Consider the following 19,105-nt stretch of genomic DNA (forward strand, 5'->3'; position numbering starts at 1 on the left):
AGCTCAGAGCACAGCCCCTGATGACCTGAGTCGACCACTTGTCATCCTCTCATTAGCCCCTAGGTGGCACTGCGCACCCCCCCAACACACACACACACACACACACACACACACACGCAGCAGATTTGAGCCCTGCTCAGCCTTAAGGAGAAGCCCCATCCCACCGAACCTTCCCCACCACACCCTGCTCCTCACAGATGCAGCGGCCTCTCCCAATTTGCAAGGCCCACCTGGCACTCTAGCCCCAAGTCACGCTCCAGCCCCCAACTCCAGGGAGCCTTCCCTGATTGCCCCAGCCCACCTTGAAGCCTCAGAGGCCTGCAATTACCCCTCAGGGAAGGGCCACACCTCCTGATGACTCCCCTAGTATCCAGGACACCAGCCCTGCACACCCCAGCCTGCCCCTACATGTGCACGCACACGCTGGCCCTCCTTCCCCAGTGCCCTGCGCACAGCACCGCCCTCAGGCTGGTACGAAATCACCTTTATTCACAATCACAGCAACCCGAGTGCACAAGGGAAGCAGCAGCCACCCCTGCACTGACAGGTAATGAGATGATGGCTTCCTCTCCCCAACCCTCAGCCTCTGGGCTGGGGGGCCCGCTAGTCAGCCCCTGTTCCCTCCCACAGAAGGGGTCTCCCAGGGTCAGTGACTGGGTAGTGGAGACCCATAGTGGGACAGTGACTTCCCCACACGCCCACTGCAAGGCCAGCACAAAGGCCCAGCCTGAGGTCCTGGCAGACCACCCCATGGCAGCCCTCACGGAAGAACTCCCGAGAGTCACACAGAAAGCCTGCCCCTCCTCCCCAACCATTTTACAGAAGTGGAAGCTGGGCTCCAGGGGGCTACGACTCGGCCAGGGCCACACAGCTGGTCAGTGGCCAGGACTAAAACCTATGCCCTGCCTGCCACACAGAGGAGCAGTCTCTGATGGATGCAAAAACAAAAACAAAAACAAAAACAAAAAGCCATCTGAGGGGGCAGAGGGCTGGGAGGCTGGGAGAGCCCAGGCCAGGGCAGGCAGGGCTGAGAGGACCAACCTGAGCAGGTGGGGCGCTCCCTCCCCCAGAACTTAGAATGAGAACCTGGAGGTGTGAGAGGCAGCCCCTGCCTCCTCATCTTCCCTACAAACAGGCTCCCTGCCCCGCCATCACAAGGTCTCCCTGTCCTGTTCCTGGCCCACACTAGGAACACTGGCCCTCCTGGAAGTTTGACGTCCTTATGGAGGGGGGACCTCCTGGGTCACCTGATGTACCTAAGCCAACCATGATAACCCAGCTCTGGCCCAGGAGGAAGGGTGCTCTATGGCTCTGGGTGACCACCAGCCCCAGGGCACTAAGGAGGCTTGGTTTGCCTCTCTGTAAAATGGACACTGTTTGCCAAAAGGTCCAATTTGGCCCCTCCTTATGGAGTTCCAATTCATGATTGGCAGAGCTGGGTATAAGCTTTGTGGCTGGAGTCAGGGGAAGATACTGCGTTATGACTGCCTCAGCCGCATCCTTTCCCAGGTACCCCAAACACAAAGGCAGCATTTCTAGGGGCCCAGAGGCCTACAAACAAACAAACAAACAAAAAAAAACCCAAAACCACAAACCAAATAAATTAATTAATTAAACTGAGGGAAAAGGCTGGTCTTGGCCCAGGGAACCCACACCTCCCCATCCAGGGCCCTGGCCCATTCCAGGTGTGCCACAGGCTCTGACTATCAGCCTAGGCCCTGGACAGCACAAGATGTGGGGAAAAGGTCAGAAAAGGTAGCTGCAAACCTGTTCTTAGGGACCCTGGCAGAAGACCAACCCTTTTCCCCAGCCCATACCGAAGGGCTACCCCTGGGCAATGGCATCCAGCGAGATGACTGGGGCAGGAAGGCTACGGCCAGGACAGGGTCCTCCCCTTCTCAGCTAGGGGCCCAGAACCTGGAGCCCTCTGCAGCCTGTCCATGTGCCCATCAGGTGGTAGGAGAGAGACATGGCATGAGGCTGCAGCCTGCCCAGGACGGGAGGCACCCACCAGCCTCTCACCCCCAGCTGCCATGCCAGTGGGCAGGGAACGAAGAAAGAGAAGGTAGGCATAGGTCAGAGAGGGAGACAGCAGCTCAGGAGCGGCCTGCCCAGGGCGGTTGTTGAGCAGGCTGTACACTGCTCAAGGGCAGTTGGCTGAGGAGGCAAATGAGCCTCAAATCCAGTCCACACTGCACTAGCCAGGCCACATGCCCTGGCTCAGGGCTGCAGCTGCCCAGAGGGAGGTACATGTTTTCTAATTCTCACAAAGGTGCCACATGGACTACAGACACCTCCTAGAAACCTGCCTCAGATGGGGAAAGATTAGGGCAGGCTGAGATCCCAATTTAGCCCTCAGCATGCAGAGAAGAGCTGGGTGCAGAGACGGGAGAGACAGGGAGAGTGCGGCCTCCTCTCCTCCCCTCCCTCTGCCCGACGATTTGCCTCTGCCCCCTCCCTGCCTGATACCCCCCTCTCCCCAAACCTTCAAGGGCCTCAGTTTCCCATGTTTAATGGAGGAAGAAAAGTTTCCAAAATGAGGAAGAGAAGGGGCCCCACTGGCTTGTTCCTCAGCTGGGGCTGGGCTGAAGCCCGAGGAGATGGGTGTGCGGGATGGGCCACCGCAACGGGCTAGGAGCTGCGGTAGGTCTTGATGATGTCCTTGATGGGGCGGCGGCAGATGGGGCAGCAGGCGTGCAGAGCCTTCTTGAGGCGCAGGCCACAGGCATAGCAGAGGCACATGTGGCCACATGTGTAGATGACCGTGTCCACCGCGTGTTCATAGCAAATGGTGCACTCATCGCTCCACTGGCCCAGACCTGGGGTCACTGGCGACTCGGGCAGGCTCACTGGCGAGTTGGGGGCTGTCCCTGAGGACAAGGGGGCACCAGTCAGGAGGAGACATGGCCCAACCCGGCACTGGATTCATGGGAAGAGGGCTCCCCGGCCTCTTGTGTCCCCCTCCATTTATCAGGATCTGCCTGTTCACCCTGACAACCCAACTTCCAGAGCACAAGGGAAGAGGCCGAGCTCTGAGCAGCCCCACTTCTGACCCACTCCAACCCCAGATGAGGGGACAGAGTGGCTAAGAGGCAGTGAGAGAAAAGAAGGCAAGATGGAGGAAGGAAAGGGTCCAGAATCTTTTAAGGTAGGCCCCTCCTGAGCTACCCTTTGGCACTGCCCAGCTAGGGGACAGGAGGGGATGACCCTAGAAATCACCCCCCAACAAGGGTTCACTGAGCCCAGCTCCAGTTCCTCTCCACTCCCAGCCCGGACACAAAGGCTGCATCCTTGCCGCAGTCCCACATGGTCACCAAGGAACAGAGGAGCCAGCCTACTTACCGCCAGCAGAGCTACCCAGAGGGCCAGAGCTGCACGTGCTGAGCAAGGGGTCAGAGAGGCGGCTGCCCAGGGCACTGGGCGAGGTTGGCGTGGAGGCAGGGGAGCAGGGGAGTGATGGGATACCCCGCTCAGCCAGGATGGTGGAGCCTGTGAAAGGGGAGGGAGGGAAGGACACGCTAGCTGCCTGCCCAGGCCAAACTGGAGAAAGCTCTGTCCCTCACAGTAGGTTCCCAGGCCTGACCACACAGCCCAGCCACAGGGCCGAGAGCGGGATTTTGCAGGCTGGTGCGGGGATCATTTGATATTACCGCCGTGGAGTACATCTAATCAGCTAAAGACTTTGACCCCAGTCAGCACCCAGCCTGGCCTCTGTTCTCACCTATGAACTGGAGGGCCATATCCTGCTTGCTTCTTGTTAAAACAGCAGCTCCAAACTAGGCCCCTGCCTGGCACGTACCTCCGCCCCTCCCCATGTATGCTTTCTGCAAAGCTTCCTGGGCCGGAGCATGTATGTTACCATCTCCTCTGCCCCGCAACCTCACCCTCCTGTTAGGAGCCCTGAGTTCTTCACCACTGTCCCCAGATATCACCCACCTTTTCTGCATGGCACCTATGCAATGCCTTCACCTTTTCCCACCTTGTTCTGATCATAGATTCTCTCCTCCCCTCCTTCCATCACTCACTTCCTTTTTTTTTTTTTTTTTCAGACGGAGTCTCGCTGTCGCCAGGCTGGAGTGCAGTGGCATGACCTCGGCTCACTACAACCTCCGCCTCCCAGGTTCAAGGGATTCTCCTGCCTCGGCCTCCTGAGTAGTTGGGATCACAGGCACATGCCACCACACCCAGCTAATTTTTTTGTATTTTTAATAGAGACGGGGTTTCACCATGTTGGCCAAGATGGTCTCAATCTCCTCACCTCGTGATCTGCCAGCCTCGGCTCCCAAAGTGCTGGGATTGCTGGGGTGAGCCACCGCGCCCGGCCTTCCTCTCCTTTTTAACAATCCTCGCCTCCCTCTTTCCCTCCTTCCTTCTCTCCTGCCTTCAACAAATCCTTACTGAGGACCTACCAGGCACCAGGCCCCGTGCAGACAGAAAGCTAGAGATAGCCCCTGACTTCAAAGAGCTGGCTGTCCAGGGAGCCTCTGGGGGCTGTCCTCAAACTCCTTCCTCTGGGCCGCCCTGACTACCCCCAGACCACATTACTCCCTCAAGTACACACACACATGCACTACAGACATACAACTACACAACCACAAAGGCTGGGGTAATATTTGTTCTGTGCCCAGGACTCCAGTTTTGTTTCTCCAGTAAAACCATGAGCTTTTTTTTTTTTTCTTTTTTTTTGAGACGGAGTCTTGCTCTGTTACCCAGGCTGGAGTGCAGTGGCGTGATCTCGGCTCACTGCAAGCTCCACCTCCTGGGTTCACACCATTCTCCTACTTCAGCCTCCTGAGTAGCTGGGACTACAGGCGCCCGCCACCAGGCCCAGCTAATTTTTTTTGTATTTTTAGTAGAGACGGGGCTTCACTGTGTTAGCCACGGTGGTCTCGATCTCCTGACCTCGTGATCCACCCGCCTCAGCCTCCCAAAGTGCTGAGATTACAGGTGTGAGCCACCGTGCCCAGCCTATGAGCTTTCTTAGAACAGGAAATCTTATTCACCTGTGAGTCTCCTACAAATCCTAACATAATGCCCTGCACACACCTAAGTGCCCAATGAGATCTTTTTTATCTGTAGTTATTAATTCTAATTCATTTAGTGGTGTTATTATTTCTAAGAATATTCAATAGATGCCCACAGGGTTTCTCTTACTGTGTTAATATTTTTCCAAGTTAATTATCATCTCCTTCTTTCAGGAATTCACAACTCCTATTTACTTTTCTTGACTTGTTGCATTGGCCAGCATTTCCAGAACAACGTCTGTAAGCCATCTCTATTATATTCCTGACTTTCATGAGAATATTTCTAATGTTTCACCAATAAGTATGGAACTGGCTGTATGTTTTGTGATACACATGAGTGAAGGAAATAACCTTCTATTCTTAGTATACTTAGGCTAGCCACAAAGCCAAGCATTCCTCTATAAGGTTAATAATGACCCTTCATACATTGCCACTGGTTAGTTATTCTTTTGAAGTCGGTCAGGATCTTCAAACACCAATTTGCTGGTTGAGATGCCCAGTTTTCCAAACAGATCAGGAGCACTTTGTTGAATATATATTGAATTCTGGGTGGTTCTTCTTCAACACCCACCTTGGCCTATCTCCCTCTTGAGAGAGAGAAATCTGGATTTTTTTTAAGCCTCCCCTTTGCTCCAGTCTAGTAAACCTCTTTGGGCAACAGAAGCCTTACTGGAAAGCTGCTTAGCTATTATTAGATGGTGCTGAGGGAAGAAAGTACCTTACTCTTATGTAATTTCCTTGCCCTGAGGAGTAGTATATCCTGGTCAGTGAAATCAGCTTGACTATTTTTTATTTTTTATTTTTTTGCATCCCAGCCTAATTTCTTTTTATTCCATCTTGAATTCTCACCCAAGCCTGATTCATCTGCCTGCTTGCTTGCTTTCTCTCTTTCTCTTTCTTTCTCTCCCTCTCTTTCTTTTCTTGAGACAGAATCTCACTGTTGCCCAAGCTGGAATGCAGTGGCACCATCTCAGCTCACTGCAGCCTCCGCCTCCCAGGTTCAAGCGATTCTCTGCCTCAGCCTCCCAAGTAGCTGGGCTTACAGGCGTGCACCACCACACCCAGCTAATTTTTTTTGTATTTTAGTAGAAATGGGGATTTGCCACATTGGCCAGGCTGGTCTTGAACTGCTGGCCTCAAGCGATCCATCTGCCTCGGCCTCTCAAATTGCTGGGATTACAGATGTGAGCCACCGCACCCAGGCTTTTCATTTCCTTTTTATTTATGTTTCACTCCATCTTCATTTGGTCTCTTTCCAGAGTTGGAAGTCCCCAATGTTTTTTATATGATTTCGCATGCTCTCACAAGCCAACAGCATTACATACATTAACATATGTGTATTCAGTTACTCACATGTGCCTATACACAGTATGCCAATCTCATACAGTAACTACCTCATGCTCACTCATCTACACACATTATCTTATCTATCAAGCCTCCTGGGCTGAGGTCTAGGCTAGGGGCTGTGAGGCCCAGGGGTCTCCAAACTTGGGTAAGCATACTTATTAAAGAAAAACAATTCAGATGTCCAGAACCTGTCCAAGGTCTACAGAATTAAAATCTCTGGAGGTGGGGTCCAAGAATCTGCACTTTAATAGGTCCTCCAGGTAAGTCTAATGAAACCAGCTCAGTCTCACAGAGCTGGTTCAAAGACCAGCACTTGGAAAGCATGAATACCTGCTCACTCTGGGGTACAAAGGTACCAGGAGACACTTTGTGAAAAGATTTCCGGTCAAATTAGTATGGAAAAACTGTACACCAAAACCACCATCACCGTCTCCTTAATCAAACTGCATATTAAAGGCTCTGAGAAGTCTTCCGATAAAGAGTCTTCCTCCCTTCTTTTCTTAACTCAATGCACATCCCCCAGGCCTTTCAAACTCTGTGCCCCCCCACAAAAGGCAGGCCCAGAACTCTGCAGCCCCACTTCCCCCAAGGCTGCCTGCTCAGGGATTCCCCAGAGTCCCCGAACCAGACACCACCCTGCACCACCTGACTACTGACATTCCAACCTCTTTTTCTCATTTGGACTCACAAACTTCCTTAAAGGTGAGGACCTTTATTTCCATTTTGGAGAAATGGTAACCGAGACTCAAAAAGTTAACTGCTGGGGGAAACCTTTTTTCCTTTTTGTTTTTTTTGTTTGTTTGTTGGGTTTTTGGGACGGAGTCTCGCTATGTCACCCAGGCTGCAGTGCAGTGGCACGATCTTGGCTCACTGCAAGCTCCGCCTCCTGGGCTCACGACATTCTCCTGCCTCAGCCTCCCGAGTAGCTGGGACTACAGGCGCCCGCCACCATGCCCGGCTAATTTTTTGTATTTTTAGTAGAGATGGGGTTTCACCGTGTTAGCCAGGATAGTCTCGATCTCCTGACCTCATGATTCGCCCGCCTCGGCCTCCCAAAATGCTGGGATTACAGGCGTGAGCCACCGCACCGGGCCTTTTCCTCTCATTTTTGAGTGGTCACTGTGTTGTGTGCTTCTGGACTGTTTATGTATCTGTGAGACTATGGGTTGATCAGATTCTGGGCATCAAACTCAATAATCCGCGCTTTCCCTCGCCTCACCCCCCCCGGGTGAGTCTCACAGGTGACATATAAGGGCTACTGACAAGATGACCGAGTCCCGCCCAGAACTCACCTTAGGTGTCTATGATTCCTTAGCAACACCACAGGAGCCTGGAGGAAGGGGAGCTCGCCCTTTGTCTCCGACCCGGATCGTCCCCGCCTCCAGGAAAGGCACACGCCCAGGCGCAGTTGCGGGCACTCACCGAGGATGCGGATCTGCGTGATGGTCCCGTGCAGGCCGAAGAGCATCCAGAGCGGCTGCGAGGCGTCCACGCACAGCTGCATGCCGGCGGCCGCGCCATTGTGGCTGAGGTGCAGCTCGCCGTCGGCGTTGACCACCAGGCCCAGGATGTCGCCGCTGTGCAGGGGCCCGGGCACGCGGCACACGGCCCAGAATTCCTTGCGGTCCACCAGGGCCTCAGGGCTGAAGGGCAGGTCGGCCGGCCGCAGTGTGCCGGGGTCGCACGTGGTGACGCCAAACGACAGCGCGCCGGGCCGCGCGCCACCCGAGCGCGTGACCTTGACGAAGATGGTCTCGGCCACGCGCACGGGCCGGCTGGTGAAGACGAGCGCGCGCTCGTCGCGCCCGTGCTCCACGCGCGCCACCGTCTGCTCGTCGAGGATGCGGACGTGCGCGCCGGCGCGCAGGGCGTGGAAACGCAGGTCGCCGTCGAGCTGCGCCGGCAGCGCGCGGCTGTGCTGCGAGTTGAGTGAGTTCTGCGGGATGGGGCAGCCGGCGGCCGGCGCGGCCTCGTCGCCGTCCGCGCCCGGCACGTTGAGGTCGCATAGGCTCACCGAGAGGCGCGCGTCGTCCGCCTCGCGCCGCAGCGACGGCCGCCGCAGAGCGGTGAAGGAGCGCGGACGCAGACAGTCCGGGAGCACCAGCTCGCTATCTGCGCGGGAGACACGGGGCGGTGTCACGCAGGGCTCCCGGGAGGCGGCCCCGACGCGCCCCGCTGCCCCGTCCCTACGCGCGCACCGTTACAATCCTGGATGGCTAATGGCGCACACGATGCTTGTGACATAAATTAGCGAGCACAGTCAAGAAACGGCTCTTGCAGGACATCTGTTTAAACAGAGGAATAGGTGGGGTGAAGCACCGAAACTTCAACCATGTGGATGCTTCCAAATGCTCACAGGTGCTTGCTATATGCGTATGTGTACTTCCTCATTTTCTACAGTAAACGTGTATTCCTTATAATTTAAAATTTTCAAAAATTTAACTCCTGGGCTCCTTCCGTCTTATCCCTAGCACCTAGAACAGCGCCGAGCATTCTGTTGACAAACAGTAACCGTCTGTCGAGTGCACTGATGAAGGCCTAACATCCTGGAAAGCCAGGGAGCAACCACCCCCCAGCAAACACACACAGACACCCTCTTTGCTACACTGTCTCATCTAACCTTAACAATCACCTTTTGAGGCTACCATTGCCATGTCAGGACACAGGCTGAGAGTAGTAGATCTATCCAAGATACCCTTTTGAAAGTGGCTTAACAGGGAATCAAACTCATCGTTCTTTTTTAAATCATATAAGTTATACAAAATATAAAACGGTATTTTGTAGAAAATTCAGTTCAGCAAAAAGAAAAAATAATCGCCTGTAAGCCCCCCACCCAGAGAAAAGCATTTTTAATATTTGGATGTATGATCTTTCAGCCTTTTTAAAGGCTGTATTTTTGACGGGGGGGGGTTGTTTGGCTTTTTTTTTTTTTGAGACAGGATCTTGCTCTCTGGCCCAGGCTGGAGTGCAGTGGAGATAACTCAGCTTACAGCAACCTCCACCTCCCAGGCTCAAGCCATCCTCACCTCAGCCTCCCAAGTAGCTGGGATGCACCACCGCGCCCAGCTTATTTTTGTATTTTTGGGGTAGAGACGGGATTTCGCCATGTTGCCCGGCTGGTCTCCAACTCCTAGACTCAAGCGATCCTCCTGCCTCAGTCTCCCGAAGTGCTATGATTAGAAGTGTGAGTCACCACACCCAGCTGGTTACTTTTTTTAGTGCAAAAATTGTGTCATGCTATATAAACATCACTTGTTTTTTACCTTTTATATGTACTACATCACTTTGAAAATGTGATGACATTGACCCATTTCCCCAGAAAAATGAACATTCTCACTAAATTCTGTAGATAATTTCTCAGCATTCATGAACTACATGAAGCCATTCATGGGCAAGGACTCCAGGCTAAGAACCCTGGTAGCTTTTTTCAAAATTTTCAAAAATTTAACTCCTGGACTCCTTCCGTCTTATCCCCAGCACCTGAACACCTCTCCATGCCAATAACTGTTTCCAACACCATATTCCTCTAATGGCTGTGTTATGTTCTGCTTTATGGAGTCCTATAACTTTCAATAAAAGTGATCACCATGTTCCATGAATTACCCCTGCAATTCATCCTTACAGCAGCCCGTGGAAGTGTTCCCGTTTTACAGATAAAGCTCAGCGGCATTATGACAGCCGCCATGTGGCAGATCCAGGATTGAAAAAAAGGTCTGTCCAACTCCCAATGCCGAATTCTTCACTTCCAGACTCTCCTTGTTTATTGAAGCCTTTCTGCGTGAGTCAATCTCTCCAAATTTGCCTGGTGCCACTGTAAGCCGCACCATGGACCGATCCCTTCCTTCGGGCCTTCTCTCTGAACCTCTCCAAGGGAGAATCTGTGCTGTCTCTTCAGGAACTGGGTTAAGGATGGCTGGGGTTCTCAGGTATGACAGCAAAGCTTGGGGGATTGGTCTGGTAGGGACAGCAGAGGCCAAAATTAAGCTCCAACTGAATGTAGACATGGTCACTAAACCTCCCTCTTTTCTTTCACCCTTTCCCTGCCCCTTCCAGGAACTGTGTTGTCTGGCCCCCAGAAAACTCTGGGTGTGGGCCCTTCCCCCCAAGCCTCCTGAAGCTCTGGAGAAGCCTCCTGGGGCCTGGCTGATTGGGGTTTCCTGGAATCGTGTTGGTGAGGAGGAGGGAGCCGGCCGGAAAATGTGATTATTCCAGGGAATTGACTCTGTGACAGTGATGGTGCATAGAGGCTGGGGGAGCTGCGGAGAGGCAGAGGCAGAGGCCAGGAGGGCCTGTGCAGGGGGGAGGTGGGAGAGACAAATGGTGCAGAGCTGGGGAAAGCCAGTGGGCTGACCTGGACCCTGGGGAACAGTCCCTGCTCCCTCACCCCTCCGGGATTCCAGGCACTGGCCCTTGGGAACTGCAGAGGGTGGGAGACAGAGAGGGGAAGGGGCAGTAACAGCAGGGAGAAGAGGAATCAGGTCGCTCAGAGATGTCCAGCCAGAGCCTCCAGGAACACAGCTGTCACAGGGCCCACACCACCCCCCTCAGGACAATCAGTCCAGAGCTCCTGGGGCTGGGCAGACCCTCAGAACAGATGCAAGCTATCCTGGTCTCTCTGCCCCTTCAGGAGTCCCCTTCTACTTAAACATGCACACTACCAGTTGCTCACTAACTTCCAGGCAACCTGTTCCATTGTGGAGTTAATCTGTCTTTAAAGAGTATTTCCTTCTTTTAAACCAAAATCTACCTCCCTGTATTTAACCCACTGCCTCCTGAGCTGCCTATCAGCCCAATACTGAAGACAATTCTCAGGGAATACTCAGACTTCCCACACACCTTCCCATCTCTTAGATAATGAACAGAACCAGACTCAGTACTCTAGATGTGCACCAACCAGCTCAAGGCACAGTGTGGCCATCACCTCCCTTGGTATATATGCTATACTTCTAATAATGCAACCTAAAAGTACATTAGGTTTTTTTCAGTAACCAACATTCATATACTAGTAGGCAGGACAGGAGCACAGTTAAGTGCAATGAATTTGAAGTCATCAGTCTAGGTTCAAATCCTGGCTCTGCCATTTCCTGTATGACAAGGCTATATGACTGGACAAATAGCTGAACTTCTTGGGGCCTCTTCAGCAGTGAAATCAGCATCTACTGATTTACATAAGCAACCTTCCTCCCAGCCTCAAATTGCTCACCTAGAGAATAGGGGTAATAATACCTGCCCTGAGTTGTTGTTGGAAAGATCAGAGGTAAAGTGGGACCACCCCCGGCACCCAGAAGCTACCCGATAACTTCAGATATTAGTATTTGCTTGGCTTGAGCACAGTCTCAACTAAAAGTCAGGTACACCTGTCTTCAGACCATGGGCTTTTTGAACCTTAATGCAGGAGTTCACATCAGTCACGATGGGTACCCAGGAAATATTCATGGAATGAAATCACCAAAGACCAAGAAGCAGCAGCTAAAATGTAGAGGTGAGAGGATAAAGAAGAAAGGAAGGAGAAACAGTGGAGGATGTACAAAGAGAAGGGGGTAGGAAGAGGATCCCTTTAGCCTTGCTTGAAATCTTGCTAGAGTTGGGAGGGGAGGGACAAAAGCTGCTGGGAAACAGCTAAAAACGGAACGAATCCCTAGGGCCAGTGCCCAGCCCAAGTCTGTCTTCTCTCCCTCTCCACCCCTCAGGGTCAGGAGCAGCTGCAGGCAGCCAGCAGCTCCAAAATAACCATCCCATCAGTGAGCCCAGCTTTGTCGAGGCCCTGAAATAGATGAAACTCGAGACGCAGGAGCTGGTTAGAACACCCTCCGCAGAAGGTACGGCAAAGGTCACTGTTGAGTGAGCCGATACCAAGTTAGAGGTCAGGGCAGTGTTTGGGGCCCCAAGCCATGGGAGAACACCATGGGACCAACCTCGGCCCAAGACTGCACCACTTGATGGGTAAGGCTTAGAAAAACCAGATGGGCAACCTGTCACCCCAAGCAGTGGGGTGGCCCCACATTCGGAAGCAACAAGTTACATAATCGGTGCCGGGACATGTGCCCACCTGCTTTGGAGATGTTTATGATGGGAACAGAGATGGCACAAGGCCACGAGGAGAAGCCACTAAGCTGACTCCCCTTGCATGTCCCATCATTCAGGAAAGAACCTGTCGGTCTTCAGCTCTTGCCTGTTCTGGTGCCCGGCAGTGGCTCTACCGACACCCTGGGCCAGAGCAGAAATAAGCAGGCCCTGCCAGGGCAGGGAGGTCCCAGCCATGTGTTTCCTCTCCTCTAGGTGGTGCTGGGGGCCCTACTCACTGACCTACTGTGTGCCCAGCCCTGGGCAGGGAGTCTGGGAGAGGGAGGAGCCAGGAACTGGGCCCTGGGAGCAAAGAGTCAGTGGAAGGGGCAAGGGTTAAAGGCAGGACATGTTTTTTTTTATTATTATTACTTTTTGATACAGGGTCTTGCTCTGTTCCCCAGGCTGGAGTGCAGTGGCACGATCTAGGCTCACTGCATCCTCTGCCTCCCAGGTTCAAGAGATTCCTGTGCCTCAGCCTCCCAAGTAGCTGGGACTACAGGTGCACACCACCACGCCTGGCTAATTTTTGTATTTTTTGTAGAGACAGGGTTTCACTAGGTTTCCCAGGCTGGTTTCGAACTCCTCAGCTGAAGTGATCTGCTGGCCTCAGCCTCCCAAAGTGCTGAGATTACAGGCGTGAGCCACCATGCCCGCCCCGAAGTCACGAAAATACTTGAATACAATTTAGTTACCAGAGTCTTAGCATCTAGGATTAGACAGGACCTTAGAGGAACTAAGGTACTAGGAAATCCATTTATCCCTGCCAATCTCTCGGCTAGAGGCTAGAATGGCCCTAGCGTCAGGAAGTTTACCATCTCCTAAGGCTACCTATCCCCCCCCCTTGGAATAGCTATGACTTAGAAAAACTCTCCCAGTAGGAATCCATATGTGTCCCAAATACCCTCCTTGGGACTCCCTCTGAGTCTTCTCTCCTTTACAATAAATATCCCCTTTAGGATCAAGATCCCCAACTAAGGCTGAAGTCCCCTTCCTATTTCAGAGTGGGCTAGGGAAGGTATTCTGGAAGACACAGGAGTTGACCTGAGCTGAAGCACAGGAGGGTTTGGGTTGACAGGTGAGAAAACTGTTAGCAAACACCTGATGACGAGCAGGAGTGGGAGGGGGAGGAGACAGACTGAGGAGGGCCCCAGGGCCAGCTGTTGCCCAGAAAGCCACCCGGCCCTGCCACATGCTGCCAGCAGTGCAGGGTAACCAAGGCAGGACCTGGGCGTGGGGGACCTCAGGGCAGGCCGGGGCCTCCTTTGAGGCAGAGCTTGCCATCAGCCTGAGAGTCCCATTTGTTGACGTTCTCACATCCGGAGCACTGGCTAATCTGTAATCACGGGTCAGCCTGCAGCCGCCTGGCTTGCTAGCAGGTATCTGCTGGCCCGTTTGGGAGGCACTGCCAGCCCTTTACTGTCTCCACAAACATCCTCCTGCTGGTCCGCATCTGGCACGGGGCATGGGAGGGAGCCGGGAAGGGCGGGTGCCTGGCTTGGACAGGCAAGGGGGTTCTCCACCCCTCCCAGCACCCACCTCCACCCTCTCCCTTTAAACCCAACCATGGGAAATTTAGGAGAAACAAACATGCTTTCTGGGGCTCACAGAGGGAAGGGCAGAACATCCTAGAATCACTCACAGTCACAGACTTTAAGATTCAGAGAATCTTCAAGCCACGGGATCTCATAGATTTATAGAATCATCTGGTCTAGTGGGTCTCAAACTTTTTAAAAAGCAGTGGAATCCTTTTGTCCAACAGAACCCAAAGTTCTGGCTGAAGTCTAGGAGGTGGACACAGCACCTGTCCCCTCACTCTCTCTCTGGCCTTCTCTGCAGCCTCCAAGACACCTCTGTGGAACCCCAGTGTTCCGAGGAACCCAGCTGGAGAAGCATAGATCTTGTTCCAAGGAGCAATTTCGATTGCATGGTTTTCCTTTCAGCCCGATACAGAGACCTGGGTTCAAGGCTCCCTCTTCTAGTTGAAGAGCTGGTTTGAGGCGTTGGCTTTTTTGGCGGGGGAGGGCAGTGTTTTTAAATTAGGTATTCCTTTTTAACCTAAAGACAAAAGCCCTTCTCATTTGTGTAAATGCCTTTCCACATCTGTAAGGTAAGTGGGGTGTGTATAATTATGCCCAAATAATAGATGAGGAGGCTGAAGCACAGAGAAGCTGACAACTGCCCAGAGCTAGTGAGTGGCCAAGTCAAGCCTTGATTCTGTCGGTCTCCTGCATCTTAAATGAAGGCATTGTCCCCAATACTGCAAGGCCCCAGCTCCTCCCTCCACGTACACCCCACCCTGAGCCCCACCACTCTTTCCAAGGCCTCCAGTACAATCTCTTGGGCCCAAGAGATGCTAGGGGCAAACATGAGATTGCCTTTTTTTAAGTTAAAAACAGTCCAATACTGGTGATTACCTGTGGTTCAACTTTATATATATTCATTGTGGTAGAAAACTAGAGTGCACAGGAACAACTGAACCAGACAAAGCCCTCGGGAGCCTCCAGGGAACTATAAGGCAGGCAGACCCACCTTCGCCACTGAATCTGGCATCGTGGGCACCGCACTGCCCCTCTTCCTTGTACCAGCACTGCTGGGACCCTGGTGGCCTATCTGTGCCCAACATGTGTGGCTGATCCTTGATGCCTTGAGCTCTCATAAGCTCGACTCTGGAAGGCACAGGAGGGCCACTGTCCCCGCTCTTGTCGGGTATCCAGACCTAATAGGGAGATCAGATGGACTCACATCTAGAGAAGCTGGAAGGTAATGTAGCCCAAGCTCCAGGGTTCAAATCCCAGCTCCACCAACTGCCAGCTGTGTGACCTTGGGCAGGTTATCAGACCTCTCTCAGCCTCTGTTCCTTATCTGCAAAATGGGCACAATAATACCTTCCTTTATATACAAAGAGGATATATGCTGGATCTTTAAAGAGCAGGACAATACATGACTCAAAGCTGCTTATACCACTTAGGTCTCCAAGTGCTTCCAATGGTCAGGAGGAGGAAGGGTCATTTTGAATGAGGGAGGTCTGGGAAAGCTTCCTAATGGAGGGGAGGGTTTGCTGTGGGGCACTGATATAGCTGGCAGAATTTGGGGTAAGCAGAAAGGAAGCGCCAGAAGAGCCTCTGAAGCAGAAGGAAAAGCAAGATTTTTTCTTAAAAAGAAATGAAAATCATCAAAGAGGAAGAAATCATGATCGGTAGCCTCAGCTGTTTCCCCAGCCCAAGAGCTGGCTCAGGCTCCTTAAACTAATATTTGCCTCTTGGCCCCTGGCAGCCACAGCTGAGGGTAAATATTGGTTTAGCCTGGGAAGCAGAAGGCCCAGATGGCAGTGTGGTCCTCAGCTGGGGATCACTCATGCTCAGCGCCTCCAAGCTGAGGCACACCCTGTTTAGGGGACCTGACCCAGGCCCCTATCTCTAGGGGGCCTGAAGAACCCACCCAGCAGCACGTGACCCTTGGAAGCCCACCCTGAGAGTCTCCATACAGCTGTCTCCTCAGTAGGCAGGCGTGGGTCTTTTACCAAGACCTGGGAACCTGTGCATGGCAAGGGATGGAATAGAATGCATAAGCCCTCGGGAGACCGCACCTCACCCCCTCCTAGAACCCTCCTGGACCCAGCCCCACCACTTAGATGTGTTGATAGCCTCCTCCCTCTGACCTTACTCCCAGATCAGCCTGAGAGATCTGGGTTCCAGGCCTGGCCTGGCTGATGAGCAGCCGGGAGAGTTTGGGCAGGCCCCTCCCCATCTCTGGGTCTCGTACTCCTCCACTGTCAACCAGCCAGTCCCTCTTACTGAACAACTTGACAGTACAAAAGCTGCTGGAAGCTTTCAGCTCTTATGGCTCTCTCCCCTGTGATGCATACACGTACCCACACCTGTGCACACCCCTCACCTCCACAAGTCACCCACTACCTTTCCACCTCATTCCTTCCCCTCCTGGATCTGCTCCCCTACTGACCGCCAATTCCCCATCTCTGTGCCTGTGGACACCCCTCCGTCTGACCTAAATTGTTCCTCAACCAATCCATTCTTTTCACCTCACTTAGTTCCTGACTTAAAACTTGTCTCCTACAGGAAGTCCTCCTGGATTGCTCTCCACACAGTTTTACTCTTCAGGTCACATTTGATTGCAGAATTGAACTTGGACCACCTTGCATCAGTTCTATGATGTGTCCCCCAGGGAAAACATTATTCCAGGAGAGGGGCTGGGTTTTCGATTCTTCTGTCTCCCACCTGCCCCCGCTTAGTCCTAGGCAGTGGTAGGCACCGAGGGATGCTCTGGAGCGCCCTGTAAGTGGGCTGTTGGCCCACCAGCCTCCTGCTGGGACTCACAGCTGCTCTTCCTGAATTGACATTTCTGAGAGGAGCAAGGAGACCTTGAGACACTGGGATAGGAGCTTCTTTTTCCATGTATTAATCACCCCATAAAACCTGTGTTTATTTAGTTGCTGGCGGGTCCTTCTCCCTGGAGGAAGGAAGCTGTTATTCTTGACGATACCAGCCTGGGCGTGGGCCAGGGCGCCCCAAAGAAAGAAGTGATCTGCGGAACTCCAGCATAACAGGGAGGAGGGCCTGCTAGGGCTGTGGCATGAGCACCGTAACAGGGAGGAGGGCCTGCTGGGGCCATGGCATGGGCACCATTGTGGGCTTGGATTCTGGCCAGGGCCGGGAGGACCATCCACTGGGGAGAGACACCAGCCCCTGCCTCCACTCTGTCCGGGGGCACAACCCATCCACCCATGGCCTGACCTGCTTACCTACTATGTGCCAGCTACCCTGGGAAGCCTCTGGTCTAAGGAACAAACACAGAGCAGGTAAGGTTGGGAGGGCTTTGACCACAGGCTTCAGACAAAGGGGACAGGGGCAGGCCTGGCAGAAAATCCCTGAAGATCAGACATTGGTTTGGGGGACAATCACCCCAGGAAAGACTGGCCCAGCCTCAGAGCCACCAAGATGGACAGCAACTTTCTTCAGAGGAGGGACAGCAGCGGGGAGAAGGACACCAAGACCAGGGAAAGCAAGAAGGGTGAGAGGATCTAGGTCGAGGGAGAGAGAAAAGCCCAGAAAGATACAGGTGCAGTAAAGGGGCAGGTGAGGGAGAGAGGGAGGGGCGGGAAGTGGGGCGGAGAGGAAAGAGGAGGCAGGGAAGGAAGCTGATCCTGAGGCTACCTGGGGTAGAGGAGAGTATCTCAGAGGACAGGCACTGAACGAAGGTGGAGAGATCACGCCCACCTCAGGAGATCTCTGGATGAATCTCTGTGTCTCCCTCTCTCTACCAAAAAAAAAAAAAAATTCAGGAAGAATAAAATGAAGGGATATCTTAATCTGCCAATTGAATTTAGGGGCCATAATCAGTGTTTGAAAATACCCAGGGATTATGGTGATTTACGGCTGGGACGGAATCCGCTGGGGCCTTAGCCTTATCGGGTGTGCAGAGAGGAGCCTGTCGGGAACTCCAAATGCAACTGAAAACACTGCGTGCAAACCCATTTATAGTCACGGGGGGATGGGGCTGGACCAGGTCAGGCCACCTGGGCTCTGGCCCAGGACGGGCCCTTCAGATTATTCTCCAAGCCCTCCTCAGCCCTGAGTGTGGGAAGCCCATCTGGCGTGTTCCACTTCATTCCCATGTGCCAGGACCCTCCTGGAACTTGCAGGCCCAGCCCAAGTCTTCTCTTCCAAGAAGCCCTCTTGGCCTCCATCCTCCCCCACTGACCTCGGCCTCCTCTGACTTCCTGCCTCTTATGTTTAAACCAGCTGGAGGGTAATGGGAAAGGTGTTGCTTTTGGCATCAGAACACCCAGTTCAAGTCCCGGCTCTGCCACATCCCTACATGGGCAAGCCAGGCTTTGCGTGGGCCTCAGTTATCTCCCTGCCAAATGGGGATAAAACAATCCCTGTGGGGCCCGCTTCAGAGGGGCTAAATGAGATAACTGGATAGAAACCATCTCGGCAGATGGAAGGCATCCCATGACCACAGCGGTTAGTGATTTACTGGCTTCTCTTGGGTTGTGCCCTGAACGCTTGCATTGTCTGGAGTGTTTGCTTCATCTTCCTAACTTCCTAGTGAGCCTGGGTTATCTGTGGGCAGGACTGGGTGGCCCTTAGCCCCCACCCACCTGCCGTTTTCTTCATCTAACAAGGCATCTGCCCTCCCATTCGTCCCCCCGCCCCCCACTACTCTCCCCTACCTACCCTGCAAATATTCCTCCACATCCTCTGCAGGTCAGGCAGAAGCCTCCACCCTGGAGAGCAGCCTGACTGAGTGAGATGTGGATTCTTCCCCATCTTGCAGGGAAGTGGACATATGGACGGACCAAGGCTCTGCCGATGCTCAGTACTGAGAGAAGCACCAGCACCACTTGGTGGCACACAAAGATGGAGAGGAGAATTCCACCCAGGAAGGCTTCAGGGAGGAGGGGGCTTTGGGGCTGGCCTTGAAGCCAGAGTGGGGACTGTGAGGAAGGGCACTTTTTGCTTAGGGAAAAGCAAGAATGTTGCCCCATTGCCTTCACCTGCCCACCCGTCAACAAGACTGTGGCTTTCTCAGGAGCAGAGGCTTTGTCTTCCACCATGTGGTTGAGCCCTGGGCTACGTCAAAGCCTTCACAACAATTATACTGGTGGGAAGCCTGAGACTCAGGCAGAAGTGGTCAGGTTAGAGCTC

The 19,105-nt window shown here is 53.2% G+C and overlaps 1 protein-coding gene across 3 annotated transcripts in view; it reads right to left on the reverse strand.

Moving 5' to 3' along the window:
• Window positions 1-469: 469 nt before the first annotated feature.
• NEURL1 (neuralized E3 ubiquitin protein ligase 1) overlaps window positions 470-19,105 on the reverse strand; it is a 96,341-nt gene continuing 77,705 nt past the window's right edge. For all 3 annotated transcript variants that reach the window (XM_055250163.2, XM_055250173.2, XM_055250153.2), the window contains exons 4-6: window positions 7,794-8,483; window positions 3,343-3,489; window positions 470-2,870 (exon numbers count right to left, since the gene is read on the reverse strand). In XM_055250163.2, the coding sequence (XP_055106138.1) occupies window positions 2,632-2,870; window positions 3,343-3,489; window positions 7,794-8,483 (1,076 nt within the window). In that variant the 3' untranslated portion in view covers window positions 470-2,631. The remainder of the gene's footprint in view (window positions 2,871-3,342; window positions 3,490-7,793; window positions 8,484-19,105) is intronic.

The sequence above is a fragment of the Symphalangus syndactylus genome, chromosome 2, assembly GCF_028878055.3.
Source record: "Symphalangus syndactylus isolate Jambi chromosome 2, NHGRI_mSymSyn1-v2.1_pri, whole genome shotgun sequence".
Taxonomy (NCBI): Eukaryota; Metazoa; Chordata; class Mammalia; order Primates; family Hylobatidae; genus Symphalangus; species Symphalangus syndactylus.